Here is a 22,935-nt window from a genome sequence, read left to right as displayed (position 1 = left end):
TTTTTCAAATAGGGCAATATATTTGCATTTTTCTGAATATTATCATACTTTTTATCTAAATTTTCCCCAAACTATCATTTATTCGGCATTTCTCTATGACTGGAAATGTATATATATATATATATATATGTATATATGTATATATGTATATATATATATATATATATATATATATATATATATATATTTATATATATATATATATATATATATATATATATATCCGTGTCCACTTCTTCAGACTAGATAATGTCTTGAACGTCAGTCGCGCAAATATTCTCTTGGTTGGAAGTCCGATTCTATTAATTCAGAGAGCTCTGATCTGATGGATGCGAGAAATGTCTTGCCGCACTGCGGGGGTGATGCCAGCTTCTGGCTCCAGGGATCGAAGGGGCTGGACCATGTATTGCTTCTTTGGCGTGCTTGGTGCAGGACGTTCTCGTTTGATCTTCTTTGCACGATTATTTTCGAAGTCCGTCCTAGCTCTCTGCAACTCATCATCGGTAACCAACTCTCGACTGTAGATCCGAATTGTTATGTCCTCGATTTTATCATCACCTGATGGCACATCCACTGGCCACTGTGAGTAATGCAATCGAAATCTTATACAAATACAAACCATTTCACCGATAAAGCATATCTAGAGTTCATAATACGGCGAAATCTAATTCATTTGAGAAAAAAAAAACCATGATTATTGTAATCTTTACAAAACTACAAAACAAGATGTGCTTTGACGAAATATGGCAACTTTCACACAGAAACAAAATAATTAATAATCAACGGGATGTTACACGTATAATAAGACGGGTAACATATTCCTGGCACATAGAATAAATCTCCTAGAGACATTAGATTCATATACGTTTGATTGGATATGGTGAATATATTGCCCTCTGTTTAGTGAAGTTCATGAATATTCTTTGAACATTGTCATCTGGTAATCGCACGACAGCAAGACAGGAAGCTGGTAGTAGGCTGCATATACGGGTGTTGTTCGTTATTCCAAAGGTTTGTTTGTTTTTCCAAGTAATGTTCTCATTGTGTTTGATTTATCTTTTGTTCCCATTGTTACATGGTAGAGCACTTACGCATGAATGACCACTTGTTCATTTGTGCAATTTTTACTTTTTTTGCCTTGGAAGGGAAATATGTTTCCTCATGCGTGAAGTTTCAATTTATATTGACCTACGAGGTTAATAGCCAATTAATTTCTTTTCATATGGTATATAGTGCATAAACTTTTAGCCAAACATCAATGAGAAATATAAATTTTAAAAAGTATTCGACTTTCTTTTTTGATGAGTGTGTATATTTGATTGCATAAAAATAGTTTAGATTCTGATCAGTATCGATCTGATAAATCCAAAAATATATGCAATCCGATACGTTTATAACACTTTATCTATTTATTTATTTTTTAAATCAGCAGTAAAATAAAGGTTTTATCTGGCTTTCTCTCCCACCCCTTTACCTTATCTTCCGGTAAGCACGCGGCTTTATCTCTGTCTGTATGTGACTTCTTGTAGAATGGGATGTGCTCAAACGGGTTCTTCGTCTGCATGCCGTAAGTGAAACTCGACACCTGTTTAAACGTAGATTTATTGCTAGTAAGTTAAAATGTCTCTTTCTTGGATAATATACACTAATTCAATGGGACTTGATTACAGACAAATTTGCTGCTGAAAGGAAGAGAATGAGGGTGGTATGTAGATTTAATATCTGAGTAATCGATGGAGCTTGATAATAGGCATTATTATACCAGAAAGCAATAGAAAGCGTGTCACTTTACTTCCCGTTTTTTTTTTTTGAACTAACCACACGAGAGACAAGATATTTATACCTTAATAATCAAAAATAATCTTCAGTTTCTTGTTCATTTTAACTCACCTGAGTGAAAGTCTCAAGTAAGCTATATTGCAATCATTCATTTTTGTACGCTGTCATGGTAACTTTTACAGTTTATCCTTCTTTAGAAAGCCAGATACCAAACACCAAACTTGGCAGGTAGCCTTACCAGCGTAATAGGATCTCAGTTTATTCAAATTAAGCCCCGATATCAATGGTCTCGTAAAATCGACTTCTGCAGAACCTGAAATGATAGAACTATATTATTACCGTCAGTGGGTAAATTGGTGACTGTTGTGATATATTTGTCCAATATTTGATCAAGAGGAACTTCCGACCCAAGTTTCCTACTTTTCATCTTCTTCTTGAAAATATAACATAGCCGATGGTTAAAATTCACCAAACTGAACAAGTATTACCGCTTGGGTTTAGAATGGGGTGGACCGATACCAACAAGTCATGGCTAATATATCTATTGAATTTTAATATTGCATTGAATTAATCACAGGGAAATGTTGTGTATTTGTATGTTAATGTAATTGGAATTTGTTATTGTTAAAATGTTTATATAATGCATGTTGTTTTATGTTATTTATACGTTTTTATGTGATACTTTATAATTTAGCCTTCGGGCCACTACTTTGAATGTCTATTCTAACAAACCATTATCAATCAATCGATCAATCAATACAGTGAGAGCCCACACGTCATACAGCCCACAAGTCATACAGCCCGCTAGTTATACAGCCCACGAGTTCCACACTACCTGAGCAAAGCAGCCATGAGTTCGTGTGCACTACACACACAAAAAAAAAGGGGGGGGGGGGGGGCTCCCGAGACCGACATCACCGACAAAGAAGGCCCACGAAATATATATATAAACATATGTTGTTATATTATTTATCTCGGATATTACATGAATCTTTTGCAAATGTTTGAACAACATCATTTCATGACATGTATACTTTGTACTATGTTTTAATTTTCGTTGATTGGAAATGAACTATGATTGAATTGAATTGAATTGAATTGAAACTGACAGGATGAACAGCGCCATCTATAAACCAATTTAGAGTGCGTAATTATAGTACAGGGTGTCCCGATAGTTGTATAAGGAAGAAATGAGTGATGGGAAAGGAGAGTTGCTAAGGGGTTACCTCACATTTGCCCTCCCTCACCCCCTGTAACTTCCAATGCCTTCATTTGTGTGTGCGCGTGTGATTTAAGACATTTATAAAATTCATTAAAAAGGTGCATCTGGGGTGCATTTCATGAAGCGTTTTGGTCGGATACTTTTCTGTCACAAGCTATTGAAATCCTTGCATCTGATTGGCTGAGAGCAAATTTGTCCGACAACATTGTAGGACAAAATGCTTCATGAAATGCCCCCCAGATCTTTCCACTTCAATTTATCATCCCACAATAATAATTAACATGCAAATCATAAGTTGCCATGCATATTACCAATGTTTTCATTATTTGGGAGTCACAGGGAACACTCGTAGTGACGTGTTCATAGGTACATCAACATCAGATACAAAGTCAACGAATTAGGAAATAAATAAAGCATAATAATTCTAATTGAATGGATGAGAGATTAGTGGTCAAGCTACTGCAGGGTTTCGAGGTTTTATGAGATACTACTGTGATATCTTCAATGTACATTGGTTGGATGAATCAGATTATGAACGATGAAAAAAAAAAAAAACCTCACGAAATCTAGTGCAGTCAATATTAAAAAAAATATATAACTTTTTCTACGATTTAGATTATTCAGTAAAATGCATAATCGCAGCGAAATATGCGAATGAGCGACCTACGCAATGTACCTTACCTTGCAATGTACCTTACAAATGCAATTCATCTCGCGCTCGGTAGTGTGTCGAAAGTGCACCTGACAGTATGTAATTTCCCCTTTTTATGTCATTAATGCAACACCATGTAAAGCTACATACTTGTAGTTGACACACACCATGTAAATCGACATACTTGTAGTTGACATATAGTTGGCGCTGTTTACCTGTCGGTCTTGCGGCCTTTTCATTCATTCATTTATCTTTTCCATTTCCAGCAGAAACATATATTTATGAATATTATGCTGAAACTGAAAGCATAAATTACATCATAATACATAATATAAGATAAGTTTACAGAATATTTTTAGTAGGGCCATACGGGAAAGCTGGAAATGGGGAGGAATGCTAAAAAGCAGTTTGTAGGGTGAATTCTCCCCCCCCCCCCCCGCACACACAATAGAACAAATCGTATGATTGATAAAAAGCTGAATTACAACAGAAACTAAGATATATAAACCTATGGCCTTCTCTGCCTAGGGTCGGTCTCGTGATCATCTTTTGCGTAGTGTCGGTCTTGTGAGCCTTTTTTTTTTTGGGGGGGGGGGTAGTGTGGAACTCATGGACTCTATTTGCCTAGTGTCGAACTCATGGGCTGTATCACTCGAGGGCTGTATGACTCGTTAACCGATTATTAATCGGGGATGACCCCGATAGCATGTACATTTGCATCTGTGGGCGCCATGCCCTAACCAAGTACCCTTATATGGGCTCAGAAAACCCAAATAAGAATGTCGTGAACAAAAATCTTCTTCTAGTCTGTCGCCAGACTTGGCAGGACTTATTGCTAGGGAGAAACTTATACAAGTGAGCACTATGCCACTGTGCCACCCCCCCCCCCCCTCCCAATTAAGGACAATTTGATAGAAGAAAGCCTAAATCAAAGAATACTCCAATCAGTACTGCCTGGTGCAAATTGTTTTGATAGGGTCCCTTTTCCCGTCTTTTTTCTCTATTGAAAACAACAAAATATGATAATATCTTAATGAGTGCACCGTTTGTTGATGACAGATTCTGGATAGCCTTCCTGAAGTTGGGAACAAATGGGTTGGGCAATGTTCACATGAGCATATTTTTTTCTAAATCTGACAGGTTATCATGTCTTTTAGCAATGTCTACAGGCCTCCAAGCTCCCCCGTCCCCCAATGTTGAGATACTCTGCATCATACTCATCTGGTGAGCGCTATAATAGACGGACTTGCTCTCTTATTATTCACGTTAGAACTTGTATGAAGAAACACAAGATCCTAACATAAAGAGTATAGATTATGCAATTTTCAAAGAAGAAACAAGCATAGAAGATCTTACATGAATATGACAAAAATTGTTACCTCCACAACCAGGTTTCTTGATCTCCAAATCCTTTCATCGGGAGATATATCGTCGTCATCTTCTTCAATTTCCTTCTTGATTTTCTTTGGATCTATTTTGTACTTTATACAGACACAATTCAAAGCGTCAGTGCAAGTATAATTATGACAAGCCATGGCGTAAGAAATGTTGATTGAGGTTGTTTATATTTAAACACTGAAACATGAAAGGGAATGTTTTAACCTCTGAACTCTACAGTTCAGTACGTTTAACCCGCTGAAGACAAGTGTACTCGGGCAGGTGTTTATGGAATATGCGTGGGGAGTTGTAGAAAAATCTAACAGCCGTGTAGCAAAAAAACAAACAAAAACAAAACAAAAACAAAAAACAAAACTGCTGAATACTCCTTATCCAATAGTGGCGAACCAATGGAGTAAAATGGAGTCAAAAGGGGCCTGAGCTTTCGATCCAAGCAGAATCTTCATCAGAGGCAAAATGACAAACAGGTAGGGAAAGCAATCACATGTAAGGACTTCACACAACCAAAAACAGTCAGGGACAGGCTGGGTACACAGAACAAAGAAAACAAAAGGAGAGGGTAGGATGTCATGGGCAAGGAGTCCAATAGGCAAATATTGGAAGTGAGAAGATAGAAAGATATAGATACCTCTCTCTGGGCGTGGGGGAGCTCGATGATGCACTGGTAGAGCTTCCTCTCATGAATCCTCCTGATAATCTTGCGAGCTTCTACCATGCCCCGATCCCGAGACTTGGAACGGACGATTTCATGAACGATACCGTCGGTAACCTGGGAAAACGCTTCTGGGTCCTCCACACTCTCCAAAAGGTTGTACTCTTTCCTGCGGGATTGAATCAAGTTTAATCTTTCAAACACCGTATACATCGTTGTTCGGTAGGTGCCACACTTATTGCAATGATTGTGTCAGAGTCATCCCATAAACTAAGTAATCATTTATCCGGATTTATGTAGAAGAGGGTATATTGTCAACGTTACTTACTCACAACCTGAGTGGGATTACTTGTGTGTATTTTCCATGTGAAATTTAATGTGCCTGAATATCAAAACAAAGGAGCGAAAAGAGTTGATTGGAAAATCTCATATTTTCACATGTAAAGCAGTTTTCAATCTTTACCAAGGAAATTACTTTATTTCCACTTAATATAGTTGTGCTTGAATCTTTACTCTTTTTGTGTGTCATCAATTCCATGTTAATTAGAAAATAATTCGTCAGAAATGAAGGTGGACAAAATATGATTTGCCACCGAGTAAAAACTCACCCGTCTGCTGTTTCAAATGTGATATATCTGCCCGCTTTCTTGAAAGCGTCCTTGTACCTAGATGGGAAGTTGTCCACAATTCAGAGGTTATTTTGTTATTTCCAAAGGCAATACACCCTCGTTTCAAAGAATCTGGCACAGGCCAGAGCTCCTTGAGTGTTAAATAAAAAGACATCTACATATTTTAAGCTAAAACAAAGGGTGCTGTGACTTTCGCTATATTCTGCGGCAAATGCTCCCACGAAATATTTGCACGTGAACAAAATATAAAACCTACCAACAAACGTAAGCTTTTGAATAATTCTTATCATAATCGTCATTTCAAACAAAACCTTAAATACTATCACAACCCTTGGAGAAAAAGACACCAGAGCAATTGTCGCAAGAAAAAATGTCGCGACACCCTCAGAGTCAGAAAGGTTCCAAATTAATCTTAGACCAATTGGAATTTGGTTGCAATATATCGAAAAGCCCTACCGAAAAAGTTGTCGAGACGAGACGAGATTTGGCGAGTAGATAATAAAATCTAGCTGTTTTGTATAGTATTTCAGGATCAAGAGTGTGAAATGATAAGAGTGGGTATACCAATTTCTAGTCCTTGAAGCGCCCTCCACGTGCAGCAGTGGGTTTGCAGTATGCGATGATCGCATCGTGCCCAAGCAGTGGTATTGAATCGTATGCAGAACAAGCTACAAACAATTCACTTGGACGTCAAAATGGTGAAAACATGGAACATAACTGTTATGTGAAAGAGCGGAGCGACAGAGCAGGGAGAGGAGGTATTTTTCCGAGGTGAAATTTAGAGACCTGGTGAACAGTGTTTAATGAAATATTTGATTTTTTTTTACAATCAAAATTAGTGACAAGACAATGCTCCATTTGAGGATCTGTGGTTATGGATTTGATAGGATTTTAGGTTAAGTTTTTTTTCAATGACATACTTAGTGTGCAGATATTTTATGGGATGAATAATACTAATATTAAATTGTACAAGCAATTAATGTCATAGAACCCTGTTTACTAATGAGTATTTGGAGGTCAATGGGACGTCTGGGTTTTGAATAGGAATACCCTCTACCACACGGCCGAGACTTTCTGTGGAATATTCGGAAAATTGTAAATCCCTAAACTGAAAATAATAAAAGACTGAAGGGATGCGAGCAAGGGGAGGACGGTTCAAGTGATCAAGTGATATCGTTCGATACCTCCGATATCAAACCTCTCAGGCTGGGAGAGTAACTTCCGGTTATTGATTCGCGTGTGTGCTTTTCTATAGGCGAACTTGCAAGCTTTGTTTTGGATCCAAAGAAATATACTTGTTTTGATTTAAGTTTGTTTATTTCCCGAATATAACTATCCATTACACCATGTTTTTTTTTTGTTTTTTTTTTCTTGCTGTGAGGCAGCAGAATGTACTTCTGATGATGCTAAAAGGAAAAAAAAAAACTGGACAAATATCCGTGCTCCGAGCAGTATAAGAGGTGCATCACATGCACTGGTCGCGAATATTTTTTTTTTTTTTTCGTGCATGGAAACGCTGTGGGCCTACTCTTTGTGTACACATGAAACGTATTTATTACTATACGTATTATTATTATTATTGTGTGCATCGCGTGTACATGCAGCGCACGCCCGATGCAGCAAGCTAGCTACTAGTACGTGTGTGTGTGTGTGCGTGTGTGTGTGTGTGTGTGTGTGTGTGTGTGTTGTGCATGTACAACTTCGTTACTGTCCCAGCCTGAGAGGTTTGATATCGGAGGTATCGAACGATATCACTTGATATCGCCTTGATATCGCCTATATGCGATATGGAGAATTCTTGGACAGTAACTTCCGGTTTCATGCGCGCGAGCTAGCTCGATGCGCTACCGGCGAACATTTTTTTTTTTTTTCCGTATGGAATTGGAAACGTTATGGGACATTATCCATCGTGCATCGTGATTGTCAGCCAAGGCCGCCGGCGCCGCGGCATGGCGAGCAAAATGCAGTCGACTGTGGAGAGCAGGTACACGCGCAGAGAGTAGGCCCATAGCGTTTCCGTGCACGGAAAAAATATTCGCGGCCTGTGCATGTGGTGCACCTCTACTACTCGGAGCACGGATATTTGTCCAGTTTTTTCCTTGTACCATCATCAGAAGTGCAATCTGCTGCCTCACAGAAAAACTCCATGGTGTAATGGATAGAAATATTCGGGAAATAAACAAACTAAAGTCAAAACAAATATATTTCTTTGGATCCAAAACAAAGCTTGTTAGTTCGCCTATAGAAAAGCACACACGCAAATCAATAACCGAAGTTATTGTCCCAGCCTGAGAGGTTCGATATCGGAGGTATCGAACGATATCACTTGATATCGCCTTGATATCAGCTATATGCGATATTATGGAGAATTCAGGTATGTTGCACAAACTTTGTAGAATATCTAGGAATTTTTCAATGGGAGAGGTGTAGCATATCTTTGGAGGTAGACAAAGCGAGGGAAGGACTAGGGGCCCCTCCCCACCCCCACCCCTCACCCCCCCCCCCCCCACACACACACAAAGAATGGAGTTTTGTTCCTTTTTTTTCCAAAGATCTGGTGCGCCATTTCGATGGAATATTCGGACAGTTGTCGATCAAAAAAAAAAAATCACTCATCTCGGCAATAACGGGGATTGGGCAAGGACATCATATTACGGTCATATTGCGATCGTAGGATCGACGCCCCTGATCATTCCTGTGTACCTATACATCATAGATTTATCCTGACTGTGTCATCGTTTACTGAATGATGCAGGAAATGAAAAACATATGTTGCCTACGACATGTGCGTACAGGGAGGGGGAGGGGGTTGTAGTTCAGCATGTACTATGGCGCGCCATTTGGGCAATCATTCCGAAAATTTTACTTTATCGCCGATAAACTTAGTTTATCTCCGAAAAACTCAGTTTATCCGTCGATTAACTAAGTTTTTCGAGAGAAACTGTGTTTATCGAGCAAAAAACAAACAAACTAGGTTTATCAAGAAATTATGCTTATCTAGTTAAAAAACCAGGTTTTTTGCGATAAACTTAGTATTCTGAACACCGTTTTATCTGTGCGGTAACTTGTGTTGTAACTTCTGTTGTAAATCTGTGAGTTACAACACCTCTAAAACAGTTGTAAATCGGTATTCAGAAAACTGTTTTAACGGCCGGTGTTGTAAGTCATGAAAACCACGCCCATCGCAATAATCATATCCAATAGGTAATATCATTAGAAGTAGCATCTAAGACATTTCAACCATTAAAAGAAAACTGTACTGACATTTTCTAATTGTCCGATAATTCAAATCTACATTTTTTGATGCCTACTACTGGAAAGAGAGGATTGTAAAACCCAGGATAAGCCTGTAATGATTTTTTGAAAAAAATGAAAACGAGCAAGCCATGGAACGATCCACACAATTTGGCCTACGTCACAGGTGCTCTTGGTGAACAACTCCGACATTAGCAAGACGAACTACATAATGCCAATTTACTGATGAAATCTCACACGAAGTACTGCAAAAGCTGTTATTTAGTATAATTGCAATATGGAGCTATAATAAACATGTTAAACAATATCTATTAATCTTTAAAAGCAATCTCTTTAACAGCTTTTTTATTTCGATAAAACATGGGGAAATTCCAGATATGCAAAATGAAATTGGCATCGTTATCTGAACGTGCTGCCCATAGAAGACTGTGTGTAAGTAACGTTACGCATTGATGATCATGATCGAGCGATGGTTCGCCAGTTCAAACTATCTAAGGTAGATGAGGGCTGAGTGAATCTAAATCCAAATGTAAATAGACTCTCTTCAACGGCACGCACGATTTACGCTTAGTAAGATGAAAACGGTACCCAGTACACATAGACTCTGAAATACTAGAACTAGGACCAGGACTACTGAGCAGTCAAGGAGTAGGTTCTACGTGGCAGTCCAAGTTTTGATGAGTAGGCCCTACACTCACTCACCGTCGACATTGCAGCTGTAGGCCCTATGTGCACAGCGATAATAAGGCACAGCGTAACGTTACATACCCCTGGCCCTGCTGCCAGAACTTGAAGAAAGTCCAGACGAAAGTCCAGACTCCAGATCTAGATCTGGACCCTTGTCCTGCAGGCACTGTTGTTCCTGTGCTGGATTTTTCAGGTAAGGTATCTGCTTTATGGATTTCCGATGTTTTGTAGTCGAGATAAATCTCATAGTGGTGTTATTTACACCAAGGACTAATGTTAGATCTAACAGTTTGTTTCAGTAGGCCTACTAGGACCCGTAAATTATCTCGGAAGAGTGGCGTGACCACGTAGATTCTAACACGTAACACAGTGTCGCCGCTTCGCGATCCCAGCGCTGGTGTAGGTATAGTGCTAGCGTACTTCCGTATCCATGTAGATATCTCAAAATTCACCTTGCCAAATGGCACCAAACTCACAGGAAATACTTTATGATTCATATCCAACAGCTCACGTTAATTGGAAAGAAATCACATGTCGGGAAGCGTAAGTGTAGATGTCGACTTTCCTGTCGGCGTCGCTAAAAATAATCTGCTCTACGACTAACACGAGTGATTGCGGCCAGGCCCTACCTACCTGCTGCGCACGCACAGACTGAAGTTAGCCATTTAATATCATGAGACAAATCTTTCAAGTAATCTGGGGTAATAAATACATTTACAAATTATTTGTGGTAAGTTGAATGAAAAATGTAGTTCTTATATCACACAAGTCGCAAAAATCATTACACTTTTGAGTCTAGTTCTCGCGTAAATTCCCCGTTCGCTCAGTACTAGTCGGCTAACTTCAGTTCTAGATTGTGCATCTTGCGTTCGCCAAGATCTCTCGCGAAGAGTGAGTATTTTTTTTTGAGTGACGACTTGAAAGTCGACGTCAGTATTGATACTTCTCGATTACTGATTTCGTTCAAATATAAGAGAATACTTTGAACTATGCTATGAAGTATATCCTGTAATTTTGGTGCGATTTGGTTTAGTGAAATTTTAGATATCTACATGGATAGAACAGTACACAAGCGCCGCCTGCTAGCTAAATTAGGCCTAAGCGTCGTCTGCTACTCGATACGAATTAACGCACGCGTATGCGAGCACTTGTAATCAGTAATAGTGAGAGCACCTGTGACATCATAACATCCGGGCTCGTCAGCTCATTAGCATAATTCTCACCTAAAAAGTTCCATTTTTAACATTAAATTACGGACTTAATCGTTATGAAATTTTGATTCTGTTTACACCGCTGGGTCTTTTTAGAATTAAAAGAACAACATAAATAAAAAAAAAATAAAAAACCGGTAAAATGCCCTTTTAAGATGGTTCCCTTTGGGTAAAACGCGCCTTGCTTTATGCGCGTTATAACAAGCGCTCATTCTCTCTGCGCACAAATAGGACAATGATATGCGCAGGTAAAGAGAGCCAGAGATGAAAATATAACAAAAAGTTACAACAGCTTGATCATTCCTGCCTTCCTTACCGGTTTTGACGTATTATGGTTGGTGGTGTAGGAGATTTGAAAAGCTATCCCAAATTCATTTTTTAATTTTTTTTTATTTAAAGAATAATAAAATATTCCTCATGACAGGAATCCAAATTTCACAGTTTATGGGGAACTCAACACTTCTAAATTAAAACAGGCCCTTGCAATGATATGTTATTTCTTCTTTTTTGTTTGTACAGGTTTGTCCGTTAGACAGATGGGAAATTATCACGCTTATTGTGTCTTGTTAACTATTCACTGTTTCTTAACAGCACTTACGGCATTCAGAACATTGCTTGACTTCTTGATACTTGGGAAAATATCTTATGTCCGCTTTTTGAAATTTCTCGATCCAAAGATATTGAAAATGATTTGGTATTGGTGAAGATAGTGAAATCATGTAGAAACTGTTCAATATTTTGAAAGATGAATAATCATAAATGCTTTAATAAATAGAGCTATATGACTTTTACTTTTTTATATGAATATAAAACTGAGTATAATTCAGAGGAAACTTTCTAAGAGAAGGTCTTTGCCATGGTATAGGAAGTTTTGTATACAAGTTTGTGATTTAGTACTTAAAATAACTGCCGGCGCGGGGTGCCTGTAACCTTTCTGTAGGTAAAATGAGTTTACTTAATGTTTTGTCAAACTACTTTAGCTTTTGCCATTGTGTTTATATTTTGTTTGTTTTTCAAATTCATGAAATTCTTCCATCGAGATGTTTTCATTGCAACTGATTGACAAATTGCCTATACATCAACGTAAATTATTTACACAACAGGGCAATTTGTCAATCAGTTTCAATTTTGTTTGTTGTTGTTTATTTTGAACTCTCATACCCCAAATGAGTTAATAAACCATATATCCCTGTCAAACAGAGGAGAATCAAAGTTACAACAAAGTAAAAAACACCTTTCACTTTGTTTTATCTCAGAGGCATATATTTGCATGTGGTATGAGTTACAATAAAAGATAAAACAGTTTTCAGAATACCGTGTAATCTAATGGGTTTATAGGTTTGTGCTCAAAGTTACACCAAAGACATCAATGGTATGTGCAGGCATAGAGGGCGCAAGATAAAACACAAGTTACAGCAGAAGTTACAACAGAGATAAAACGGTGTTCAGAATACCGATTTGTTACAACAGACTTACAACAGAGATAAAACGGTCTAAGAATACCACCCCTTAGTTTCTCTTGGTAAACTAAGTTAATCGGAATTATTGGGCGAATGGCGCGCCATCGGCTACGGAATGCACACAATCGGGGGGGGGGGGGGGTCAAATTCTACTGATTTGGGGGGTACGTAATGAGATGGTCCCGAGTGGTGCGCTTCATAGCAGCAATCGGAAGAAATAAAAAGTTAAATCTTATACAGACAGGTATCGTTCAAATTTTGCAATTTAATACGATTTGATTAAGAAATGTAAAGCCAAGGGCATGATCACTTTAAGATGTTCTCATTACACTTTTGAGAGTGGTGTTCTAGGGTCTCAACATTCTGAATAATGAATCAAGTCGATATTATATGCGAGCACAGGAGGAGATCTTGTATAAAATCCTATATAAAGATGAAATACAGGTCAACTATGTTTAGCTCTTACTTGGACATGCCAAAATCTATGCAATTACATTTCTTTTTGGTTCTTCTTCCATTTTTGTTTGAATCGCAGGGAGGGTGTTTGTACAGGTCATCCCCCTCTTCAACAGTGGAAGCGGGGGGGGGGGGGTGTCGGAAATCATGAGAATTTTGAAACCAGTATCGATCGACTTGATCAACTTGATCAGGAAATCATATATGTGACCGTGTACCTCAAAACGAACATAAAGTCGCACACACTGATTTTGCGTGAGGACTGAAAATAAGTGAAATGGGTCAACCTAGCCGAACTTGACTTTTTCATATCTTCTTAAAGAGCGGGTCTTCTTTTACAGTATGCTAAAATTTGGTATCCTAAAACGGGCAGGAAAGTGTGTTTTTTAGCAGTTTATCTCGAACATTTTTGGTAGAATAGTGTGATTAGGTGTGTCTTTAGAATCCCTTTTTCATTTCTGAAAAACCTTGTCCACACTCTTCACTTTCAACTCTAATAACTTTCGAAAAGATAGTGCTACTGCTTTGAAAGTTGGCATTAATTATGGACAGAATGTGTTAATGAGGCATGCTCAATTTCACTTTAATCTAATAATCCCTTCATTGTTGTTACTCTGGTGGTTTACTTCCTGTTTTTTGTCCCATTCATCGCACAGCCAGCACGGTTTGGTAAAGATTAAGCGTTTGAATAGACACTGTACTTCAGAGCCTCTTTTCTCAGTTCACACTTTTCCTGAGTTTGTGCTTTCTTTCCAATATTTAGATTTTGATTTTTCCATTTGATTTGAGTGATACATCACTTTAAAGGTTAAAGTTTGCTTTTTCAGAATATGGTCTTAACTAAAAATTCATGTCTGGCGACTTTTTGTTTGTTTTGAGGTGCAGGGTCACAAATATTTATCTAAAATGGGCGATTTTAACTTCTTTCTAATGATGCAACTTGGGACGAATCTTCTTTATTCAACTCATGCGCAAAGCTATTCATTCCCTTTAAACGTAATCTATCACCATTAACACTAATTCCTCAGCCCCAATGAATAACACACTTGCCAATGCATAACACAAATATCGTGTTTGGAGGCTTGTTGCGGTAACACGTAATCTTGCTAATTTGAATTTTATGATAAGCCGTCATAAACAATGATTGTTTTAAAGAAAGACTCCTTTAGAAATTGAATTATCAAAAACAGATCTTAAGTTAGAGACATCGACAACTAAGTGTATTCACAAATGTTGAAATTATATATCATTATAAATATTAGATAATTAGATAAATAATTAGATATTATATAAAACTTAATCCAACATTGTAATACTTTTATCTAAAAAATTCCTTTTCTTAGAAGGTAAAATATAAATGTAAGATTAAAAGACATTGCAAATAATTAGAAGAAATCCATATATTCATGATACAGTATAAATATATATATACATACTTATTGTTAGATAGATACATAAATGATTATATATATATATATATATATATATATATATATATATATATATTATGTTTAAACATACATACATACATATTCCATGCTAGCATTATCAACAACGACAAACTATTTTTTTTTTTCCGAGGAAAATTTCAGTTTTATCCCCTTAGTATATATTCACCCTCTGGTCTGCTATGTACCATTTTGGTTCGTTAGAATAAACCAATATCTCTCTATCTATCTTTTTATCCTGCTACAATTGTCTATCTATTTATATCGGTTAGAGTTTAATTGTGCCTCTCAGTAAGTCATTTTGAGTCACTCTATAAATGCTTGAAAATCATTATATGAAACCCTTGCCTAACTCCCAGGTGCATCCAAAAACTTCTTACATGATTGCAACTGCAGTGGTGACTCGATGCTGGTAGGCAGAATAATGCAGACGACGTCTGGTGAGAAACATGTGGTTCAGGTCGGCTGCAACCTGATGAAAATAAAAAATGAAGAAGAAAAGGACAGGATACTGTTTTCCTTACAGTGCGTTTTTGAATGCAGACAATATTAAAAATGTAAACAGCTTTATCGTTGTTAATTTTGATTATACCTGTATACATAAAATTATACATATATGCACACATATATGATCTTATCGTTCCCTTTCCCCTCAAAAATAAGGCTAATAAAAACACTCTGATAGATTATGACAGGCTGCAACTCTGGCAACTACGTTCATGGCCATTGCATGTTACGTCTTTCGTCACTATGTTGACCAGTTTCCACTGACAGATACTTATTTTATACTTTGGGGAAAGAACGGATACACAACACTAGTACACATATTCAAAATTCTCTCAATTACGGCCGCTGCCCAAACTCACTAAAATCGCAAAGTGATTCCCATCTACAAAAAAAAAAAGACAAACACAAATGGAAAATTATCGCTCAATATCCCTTCTTCCCAGCATATCAAAGATTTTAGAGATTTTTTTTTTAAATAAAACATTATGTCTTTTATATATTGAAATGGAATTCTTATTCGAAATCAAGTCGGATTAAAAAAAAAAACCAACACTCTACCAATTATACCATTTTCAAATTGCGATGAAATAATCGAAGCCTTTATTAACAAAGAACATAATAACTTAAAACATTTTAAAAATTTTTATTCTCCCGATATTGAATATAACTTAGGCCCTATGTTTTGATTGGCTATCCCTGGTAGAAAAAAAGAAATCTACTAAATTCCTAGGTTTAACCGTTGATACTATTCTCACCTGGAATGAACATTATAAATAATGTAAGTACTATAAAATCGAGAAACATAGGTATGTTGTGGAAGCTTAAAATTATTCTTACTTTGTATAATGCCCTGATTTTACCATACATCACACATTGCAACAAATAGTGTGGGCATATTCTAATAAAACCAAAAATTCAATCCATTCAATCAGCCCATCTGGGGAATGCTCCCCAGGGAGTGGAGAGTGAGCGCTGGTAGTTCTGGTTGGAAATAATATATCCAGTGACCGGGGAAATAATAATCTGTAAACCATATTAAGATACTTTACAACTGTGAAATGTGCTATATCAAAAAAAAAAAAAAAAAAAAAAAAAAAAAAAAAAACCTTTTTGTTATTAAAAGAAAGAAAGAAATAAAGAGCACTACGTATTTGCATATATTCACACATTTCTGGGAAACTCCGATCCGTTATTCTGTAAAAAATATGAAAACCCGAAAAATAAACATTTATACATTACAGTAAGCGACATTCATGCATAAATACACCTCGAACAATCTCTCATCCTCATTCCACAACCTGTACACTGTAAAAATCCAGTGTCTACGCCTACCGAACTCGTCATTCCAAAGACTATCACCTTGTGGAGCCGGGAAATGTGCAAACGCCGGGAAATGTGCAAACGTCTCGCCGGGAAATGTGCAAACGCCGGGAAATGCGCAAACGTCTTGCCAGGAAATGTGCAAACGCCGGGAAATGTGCAAACGTCTCGCCGGGAAATGTGCAAATTTCATCAACGGGAAATGTGCAAACATGACGCCGGGAAATGTGCAAAAGTTCAATTTTGCCGGGAAATGTGCAAAAATTCGCCGGGAAATGTGCAAATTATATACTTTATATTGTGTATAAAGATAGTAGATAAACTCCATATCAAAACTGCCCATGAACTACGGTTTTATCGAAATTCTTCTTATATTCTCTAACCAAATAAGAATGAGCTAGGTTGGTTCTATAAAGACATTGATGCCAGTAGTTCAAGTTTAATGGCAGATCCAGGGATGCAGGGCACCGGCAATAAGTAGGGAGGAGGCTTCAAATTGAAGCCTCAGAGTCCCTAAACTAGTGCTATGAAGACATTAATGACTAAAATTGCATGTTTGATTACGACGGATTCAGGGGTGCCCCGATTGCGGGGGGGGGGGGGGTTAGGGGTGATGGGGAGGAGAGGGATTTTCTACATTTTCAGTATCTTCTTGAAAAGTCTACGACAGATTTTCACCAAACTTCACCTCATTACGGTGATATGATCTTTATGAGTTGAAATTAGCCCCCAAGTAACCACCCCCCCCCCCCCCCCGGTCGAAGGGGGGGGGTTGAAACCTCAGAGTCCCTAAACTCTGGATTATTAAATCTTCTTCTGTCGAACAAAAAAGATAAACTGCCTTAAAGTTAGTGCCTTGAAGACATTAATGACTGAAATCTCATGTTTGATTATGGCGGATCCAGGGGTGCCCTGATTTTGAGGGGGGGGGGGGGGAGTGATGGAGAGGAGGGGGATTGTCCACATTTTCTGCATCTTCTTGATAAATCTCAAGAAGGATTTTCACCAAACTTGGCAGATAGCATCTTTACAGTTGTACGATGATATGATCTTAATTAAATTTTGTTAAAATGAGCCCCACCCCCTCCCACCGCGGGGGGGGGGGGGGAGTTGAAGCTTCAGGTCCCTAAACTCTGGAATTTGTAATCTTCTGTCGAACCGAAGAATATAGAACTATGTTATATGAAGATACTAGTTACTAAAATTTCAGGTTTGATTATGACTGGTCCAGGAGTGCCCTGATAAGGGGGGTGAGGGGGAGTAGGGGGATTTTCCACATTTTCTGCATAGTCTTGTAAAATCTATGACGGATTTTCACCAAACTTGGCAGATAGTAAGTATATCTATGGCGATTCGATCTTAATTTGTTAAAATGACCACCCCCCCCCCCCCACCGCTGAAGGGGGGGGGGGGGGTTGAACCCTCCCAGTCCCTATACTCTTGATTGTTGTTGTTGTTGTTTTTTTTTTTTACTTCTGTCGAACCGAAAAAAGTTCGTGCGATAAAGACATTAACGACAGAGATATCATGTTTGATTATGGCGGGTCCAGGGGTGTTCTGGTCGGGGGTAGGTGGGGGTGAGGGGGAGGAGGGGGATTTTCAAAATGTTCTCCATCTTCTTGAAAACTCTATGACGAATTTTCACCAAACTTGGCAGATAGCATCCTTATGGTGATACGATCTTAATTTATTAAAAAAAGTCCTCCCCCCCTCCGCTGAAGATTGAGGTGGGGGATAAGGGGGGGGGGGGGAGTTGAAGTCTCCCATTCGCTAAACTCTGGATTTTTCTGATCTGTCGAACCAAAAAAAAAGAAGATAGAGCTAAGTTAGTGTTGTGAAGACTTTCATGCCTAATTATACCGGATCCAGGGGTGCCCTGATGGGGGCAGGGGGGGGGGGGTGTTGCGGGATGGATGATGAAGAATGTATTTTCAGCATCTCCCTAAACAAATCTATGACAGCTTTTCAGCAAACGTAGGAGGTAGCATCACTAGTGTAATAGAATCTCACTAAGGGGCAACAAACCGCGGGGGGGGGGGGGGGGGACGGGCGTGATTGGGGTGAGACGAAGGCTCAAACCTAAGGGATTGAGAGTGAGTATATAAATATCTCTCTCACCATACGTAAAAGAGATATAAAGATAGTACCGCGCTTTTTTAGTAAGTACAGTTTATGCATCGAGTAGGTTCACTAAGGGATGACCAAAAAGGGGAGGGAGTATTAAGGAGGCTTCATTTTCACATTTTCGTCTTTTTCTTGAAAACTCAAGACGCATCCCTCAGGTAATAAAATCCATTTCGGCTTTAAAAAAAAAGCCTTCTATACAAAAGTGATGGAGCTAATAGAATGCTGTTATAGTAAATTCATGAATTAATTTCAAGGGCGGGGGAGGCGGATTTTTCACATATTCAGCTTCTTCTTGAAACCCTTAGATATTCGCCAAGCTTGGCACGTAGCGTAGCGTATTTATCTGGTGATATGACCTCAGTTTGTTAAATGAGCACTGCCTCAAACCATAAGAAGGGAGGAGATGGAGCTCCCCCTCCCCACCATCTCCGCCCCTTGAACAAGACGAGGGGAGTGGGGTCGTTCGCGTGGAATTCAGAATTTTCTGGAAAATGCTACATACATGAAAATAGGAATACATACTTGAAGAAATTTTCTTTACAACCAAGAGTAATTGAACACAATTTTATCACATGTTTAGAAGGTAGACGTATACTTTGATGAAATTTCACGTCTGCTTATGACGTGGGGGATACCTTGATCTTATCCCCCGCTTTGGGGAAGGGTAACAAATTGGACTTGTTGCCCCTTCGAATAAAGTGGGATTCTATTACCCTAGAGATGCTACATTCCCCGTTTGGTGAAAATCCGTCAAAGATTTCTCAAGAAGATGCAGAATATGTGAAAATCCCCCCTCCCCCTCACTCCCCCCCCCCCCTTATAGGAACACCCCTCTATTCGCCACAATCAAATGTGAAATAAAATGTTATGGCAAAAGCCCAAAAGAAGTTCTGGTACGCCTGCAAAAGTTGTCAAATTTTGCTCCAAAATGTGAACGTATGCCTAGGAAATGTGCGGAATAACGCTGTAATAACAAGATATTCGATGGGTAACGACGAAAATGGGAAATACGCTAACCAAAAACGTTCAGTCTCAGAACTTACCCGAACGGGGTCAGACTAGACTCGGACTCGGGGATAACTCGGCCTCGCTTTGCTTGACGGCGGGATGAGTTGTATTGGTTGTCCCTCTGGATTGTACAGTGTTGTACTATGCATATGGGAGCGGCCTGTATAAACTACATTGTAGCGTTCTGGCTACTCCGGGCACTCGTAGTAATGGTCCGAGTTGTTACAACGCTCGCATCAAAAACCTCTTTGGCGCGCATGCAAAATTAGTGTGCGCCTAGGAATATCTGTGATATCTAGGAACTCGCGGGACATGCCTGCTCCGATGACCATAAATATCATTGCTCATCGATTTCAAGGCTGAAGATTGCAGGGCTAAATGTTTGCGGTATTTCTAAGAAATGTGATTATGGCTTCCTACAAGATTTTGTCAAAAAGCATGATATAATTTGTCTCAGTGAAACTAAAACCGATTTGAATTATTCTGAGTATTTTCCTGGGTATCAATATGTGACGGCCCAGAAAAGAAACGTCTCTATCCCCCTCAGTGGGACTCATGGGTTAGCAATAATTGTTTCTGAGAGATTCAAGGGCTGTTATGAAATTTTGAATCAGACTCAGTCTGATTCTATTTTGTGGATTAAACTTGACTTTTCTGGATTCTCTATTTTGATTGGCTCAGTGTATATTCCGCATGAAGGGTCAAAGTACTATACTGACGATATTTTTGGCATAATCTTGAATGATTGTACCACTCTGCGGGCTAAATACGATCTCCCGTTTTTGTTGGTAGGAGACTTCAATGCCAGAACAGGGATACTTGGTGATTTTCTTACGGTGGAAGATGAGATTCAAAATGAAATTGGTTTGTCATTCATATCCGAGAATATAACTGATTCTCAATCTGAACTTGAATTGCTTGGTATTTGTACTAAAAGGTTCAACAATGATCGTCATGTTAATAATAACGGTCATAGATTATTAGATCTTTGCAAAAATATGGATATACATATAGTGAATGGCAGATTCGGTGATGATTTCGGTATTGGTCGTTTAACATGTGGCAGTGCCAGTACTGTTGATTATGCTTTGGCATCTCCCGAAGTGTTCACAAAAATTGAAAATTTCTCCATCGGTACTTTTGATAAATTTCTATCAGACAAACACTGTCCGATTTCACTCGAAATTGTCAATAAATTTGCTCATGCTGTAGAAAGATCTACTGGAAATTCTAATGTTTTTAGAACAGACGTAGATAATTGTAATGATGAAAAGTCAATCAAGATCAAATGGGAGGATAAGAAAAGAAATATGTTCGTTCAAAATTTTGATGATGCAGAAATACTTGCATCAATAGATTACATAGAGACACTTACTAAAGGAAACATCTCTCAAAGTGAAATTGATAAGATCGCTGGTAATCTACGTAATATCTATTTAGATGCTGCAGATGCGTGTAATATGGTTATTGAGTCAAAAGCAAAGAACTTCAAGGCACGCCGAAACAAATTTCACGCAAATCCTTGGTTTGATAAGGAATGTTCTGATGCAAGAAAAGATTTTATACGAGCAAGAAATGTCTTCCGTTGAACTAAAACTGATCGTAGTGAGAGTGAAATGAAACGTAAAAGTAAACTGTACAAGAATGTTATCCGTTTAAAGAAGTAAAATCATACCTGGCAATTAAATTCAGCGTTAAGGAATTTAAAAAGTTCAAATCCGAAAGATTATTGGAAACTGATTAATAGGAAGAATAGATACTGTGAAACATCTCAAGAACTATCATCGCATGATTTTTATGATCATTTTAAAAGTTTGGGTAGTGGTAACGTACGATCTTATGATGCTGGTATTGAAGAACTGCTTAATGATATGTCAAATGAAGAATTAGACAGAGAGATTGAAATATCGGAAGTTGTCAATCAATTGAAACGACTGAAGAATAACAAGGCACCAGGCCTTGATTTGATTTTAAATGAACTTCTGAAGAATAGTTCAAAACATTTGGTCAAGTTGATAACCAGATTGTTTAACCTTGTATTCGACAGTGGCATTGTCCCGACAGATTGGGTAAACGGTTTGATAAAACCATTGTATAAAGGGAAGGGCTCACGAGATTGTGTTGACAACTACAGAGGTATTACATTATTGAGCTGTGTTGGGAAGCTATTCACGGCAGTATTAAATGATGAGTAACTTTGTTTGTAGAATCACAATGCCTGTTAGGAGAGGAACAAGCTGGTTTTAGATGCGGATATTCAACCATGGACCATGTATTTTCATTACATGCTATTCTTGATTTTTATTTACAGAGAAGGAAAAGGGTGTATACAGCTTTTGTTGATTACAAAAAAGCATTCGATTTGGTTGATAGATCTTCACTGTGGTTGAAATTGTTTGACCATGGAATTAATGGTAAATTACTCCGGGTCGTTAAGGATATTTATAGAAAGTCAAAATCCTGCGTTTTTTACAACAATTCTACATCAGATTTTTTTTTAAAGAGTAACATAGGTGTAAAACAAGGCGAGAATTTATCGCCAATATTATTTTCGTTGTATTTAAACGATTTTTCGTCATTTCTGTCTCAGAGATACCCTGGCCTGGATTCTCTTTCGTCAGGTATCAATGAAACGTGTTCTACCGAAGAAGTGAATATGTTTGTTGATTTATTCACATTACTATACGCAGATGATACGATTGTGTTGGCTGAAAATGCTGAGGAACTCCAGTTAGCTCTTGATGCTTTATTTGATTATTGCCAATTGTGGCATCTGACCGTTAATACTGCTAAGACTAAGATAGTTATTTTTTCCCGTGGAAAAGTTAGAACAGCTCCTACCTTTCTTTTCGGAAATGACAAAATTTGTGTCTGCGATGATTATGTTTACTTAGGAACGACGTTCAATTATAATAATAATTTTAAGAAAGCTATAAACAAACAAGTAACCCAAGCCAAAAGAGCGTTGTATTCCATGAAAAGTAAAATTTTACCTCTCCTCCTTCCAATCGACGTAAAACTAGAGCTATTTGAACATTTGATCATGCCTATTTTGCTTTACGGCAGTGAAATTTGGGGTTTTGAAGACCTCGCCCAAATTGAAACTTTCTTTTGTAGATATTGT

At 38.0% G+C, this 22,935-nt stretch overlaps 1 protein-coding gene across 1 annotated transcript in view; it reads right to left on the bottom strand.

Annotated features, from left to right (window-relative positions):
* Positions 1-302: 302 nt before the first annotated feature.
* LOC140245825 (deoxynucleoside triphosphate triphosphohydrolase SAMHD1-like) overlaps positions 303-22,935 on the bottom strand; it is a 167,707-nt gene continuing 145,074 nt past the window's right edge. The window contains 7 exon segments of the mRNA XM_072325326.1: positions 303-344; positions 347-580; positions 1,475-1,585; positions 5,033-5,134; positions 5,680-5,872; positions 6,312-6,368; positions 15,230-15,321. Of these exon segments, the coding sequence (XP_072181427.1) occupies positions 303-344; positions 347-580; positions 1,475-1,585; positions 5,033-5,134; positions 5,680-5,872; positions 6,312-6,368; positions 15,230-15,321 (831 nt within the window).

This window comes from Diadema setosum, unplaced genomic scaffold (assembly GCF_964275005.1).
Source record: "Diadema setosum unplaced genomic scaffold, eeDiaSeto1 scaffold_38, whole genome shotgun sequence".
Lineage (NCBI taxonomy): Eukaryota > Metazoa > Echinodermata > Echinoidea > Diadematoida > Diadematidae > Diadema > Diadema setosum.
The sequence above is the reverse complement of the archived record's forward strand: the minus strand, read 5'-3'. Positions and strand labels throughout refer to the sequence as shown.